Source organism: Aplysia californica, unplaced genomic scaffold (assembly GCF_000002075.1).
Source record: "Aplysia californica isolate F4 #8 unplaced genomic scaffold, AplCal3.0 scaffold00168, whole genome shotgun sequence".
NCBI classification, from domain to species: Eukaryota; Metazoa; Mollusca; class Gastropoda; order Aplysiida; family Aplysiidae; genus Aplysia; species Aplysia californica.
This window is the reverse complement of record NW_004797438.1, coordinates 758,100-759,769: the sequence shown is the minus strand read 5'-3', so window position 1 is coordinate 759,769 and position 1,670 is coordinate 758,100. Positions and strand designations below refer to the sequence as shown.

Here is a 1,670-nt window from a genome sequence, read left to right as displayed (position 1 = left end):
TACATACATACATACATACACACATACATACATACACAATAGCTCACTAAACATACACACTTGCAAATATCCAGCACTCCCGTGAGACTGTTAACCCTCTTCATTTATTGTTGTTTTTCAGGGAGGTGTTTATCCTCTGACATCGGCAATCGTTTCCCTGATACATGTTGTTCCAAATACTGGGAGTGCACCAGCGGAGGAGTAAGCAAATCACCTTTATTTCTCTTCAACAGATTTACTTGTTTCTTTTTGTTTGCTTTAGTAAAGCTTTACGGCGCTAGTAATTACATAAGGTCATATTATGAGCGCTAAGGGGTGTGTGTCAACAGAGAAATCCAAATGTGGAATCAGGCTATTCTGCTCATCTCTCTTGCCTCAAAAGCCCTGTCTGCTTCGATTATCAAGGCACCCCAGAAATAGCAGTTCACAAGAGAGTGACAAACATACAAAAGAAGTAGAGGAAAAAGGACGATAGTAAGGATGAGGAAAGAAAAAGCAGCAGTTCCCACTATGCTGTTCCGACACAGTATACGCATGATATTGATAAATCAGCCCATTCTACTGTGCATAAGAACTTGTTAGCATCCCCGATTTGGGAAGGGCCTAAAGACAATTCAGTCAGCAGCAGTGCCCTGAGGGGTACCAGATTTACAACGTTCTGTCTACCACTTTAGCCACTCTTCAGTTACTAGGACCATGAAGTCAAAAACCATCTACTCAATCAAAATCGTGACATTGTTACGAGACGTTATCAAAACATTCACAGAATTGCATTCGGAAAAGCTTGAGATTTTGTGAACCCGACAATTTTGACGTCAAATTTCTCAAAGCTGGGTAGTGAGGGGATAGAACTTTGTAATTCTAAAGTAAATAATTTATATTTGGCTTTTTGTTAGGTTTACATTTTTGTTGTAGTTACGAACGTTTATTTTATGGGGTTTCTTTGTTAGGAATAGCTGTTTATTTGATATTTTTTGTTTGGAATATATTTTATAAGCTTTTTATTTGGTTTGACATATTTTTATTTATAAACTTTTCTTCTATTTATAAGTTTTGTTTGATACGGATAGCGTTCTTTTTGTTAGGGTTAGCTTTATTTGTAAGTTATTTTTGTTAGGGACATATTTATTTATAAGTTATTTTTGTTAGGGCTAGCTTTATTTGTAAGATTTTTTGGGTTAGAAATAGCTTTATTTATAAGTTCTTTATGTTAGGGGTAGCTTTATTTTAATCTTCATAGCGTCGGTGTTCTACTTTGAACCCTTCAGACACCCATTCGTAGGGTCGTGGGTTCGAATCCAATCAATTGTTCCTTGGGAAAGGTACTTTATATGAATTTTCATCAGTTCATCTCAATAGTGAACAGGTAATCGGTTGTAGACAGCAAAAATTATTGGAATTATCAATCATAATAAGAAAGCTGTGCATTTGGCTTTTTTTTCATAAAAAATAACACCAATCTATCTTGAACGGGTTGACTGACATCAGCGACAAAAAAGGAACACAAAAATGGACACCAAAGGATGGTCACTCCCAAAGCTCTTGTGTCTTTGGGAATTGGAACCTACATGTTTCTGCCTTTCATGAATATTCTTCAGAACAATCCATACTGGTATCAAGTGGACATAGAAGGTCCAGTTCTACCTACCCCAACCCCAACCCCAACCCCC

The 1,670-nt window shown here is 36.9% G+C and overlaps 1 protein-coding gene across 1 annotated transcript in view; it reads left to right on the top strand.

Annotated features, from left to right (window-relative positions):
- The window catches only part of LOC101863667, a gene marked incomplete in the record, with an annotated part of 20,612 nt that overhangs the window by 9,777 nt on the left and 9,165 nt on the right, over positions 1–1,670 (top strand). Inside the window, 1 exon segment of the mRNA XM_005097946.3 lies at positions 122–201. Coding sequence (XP_005098003.2) covers positions 122–201 — 80 coding nt within the window.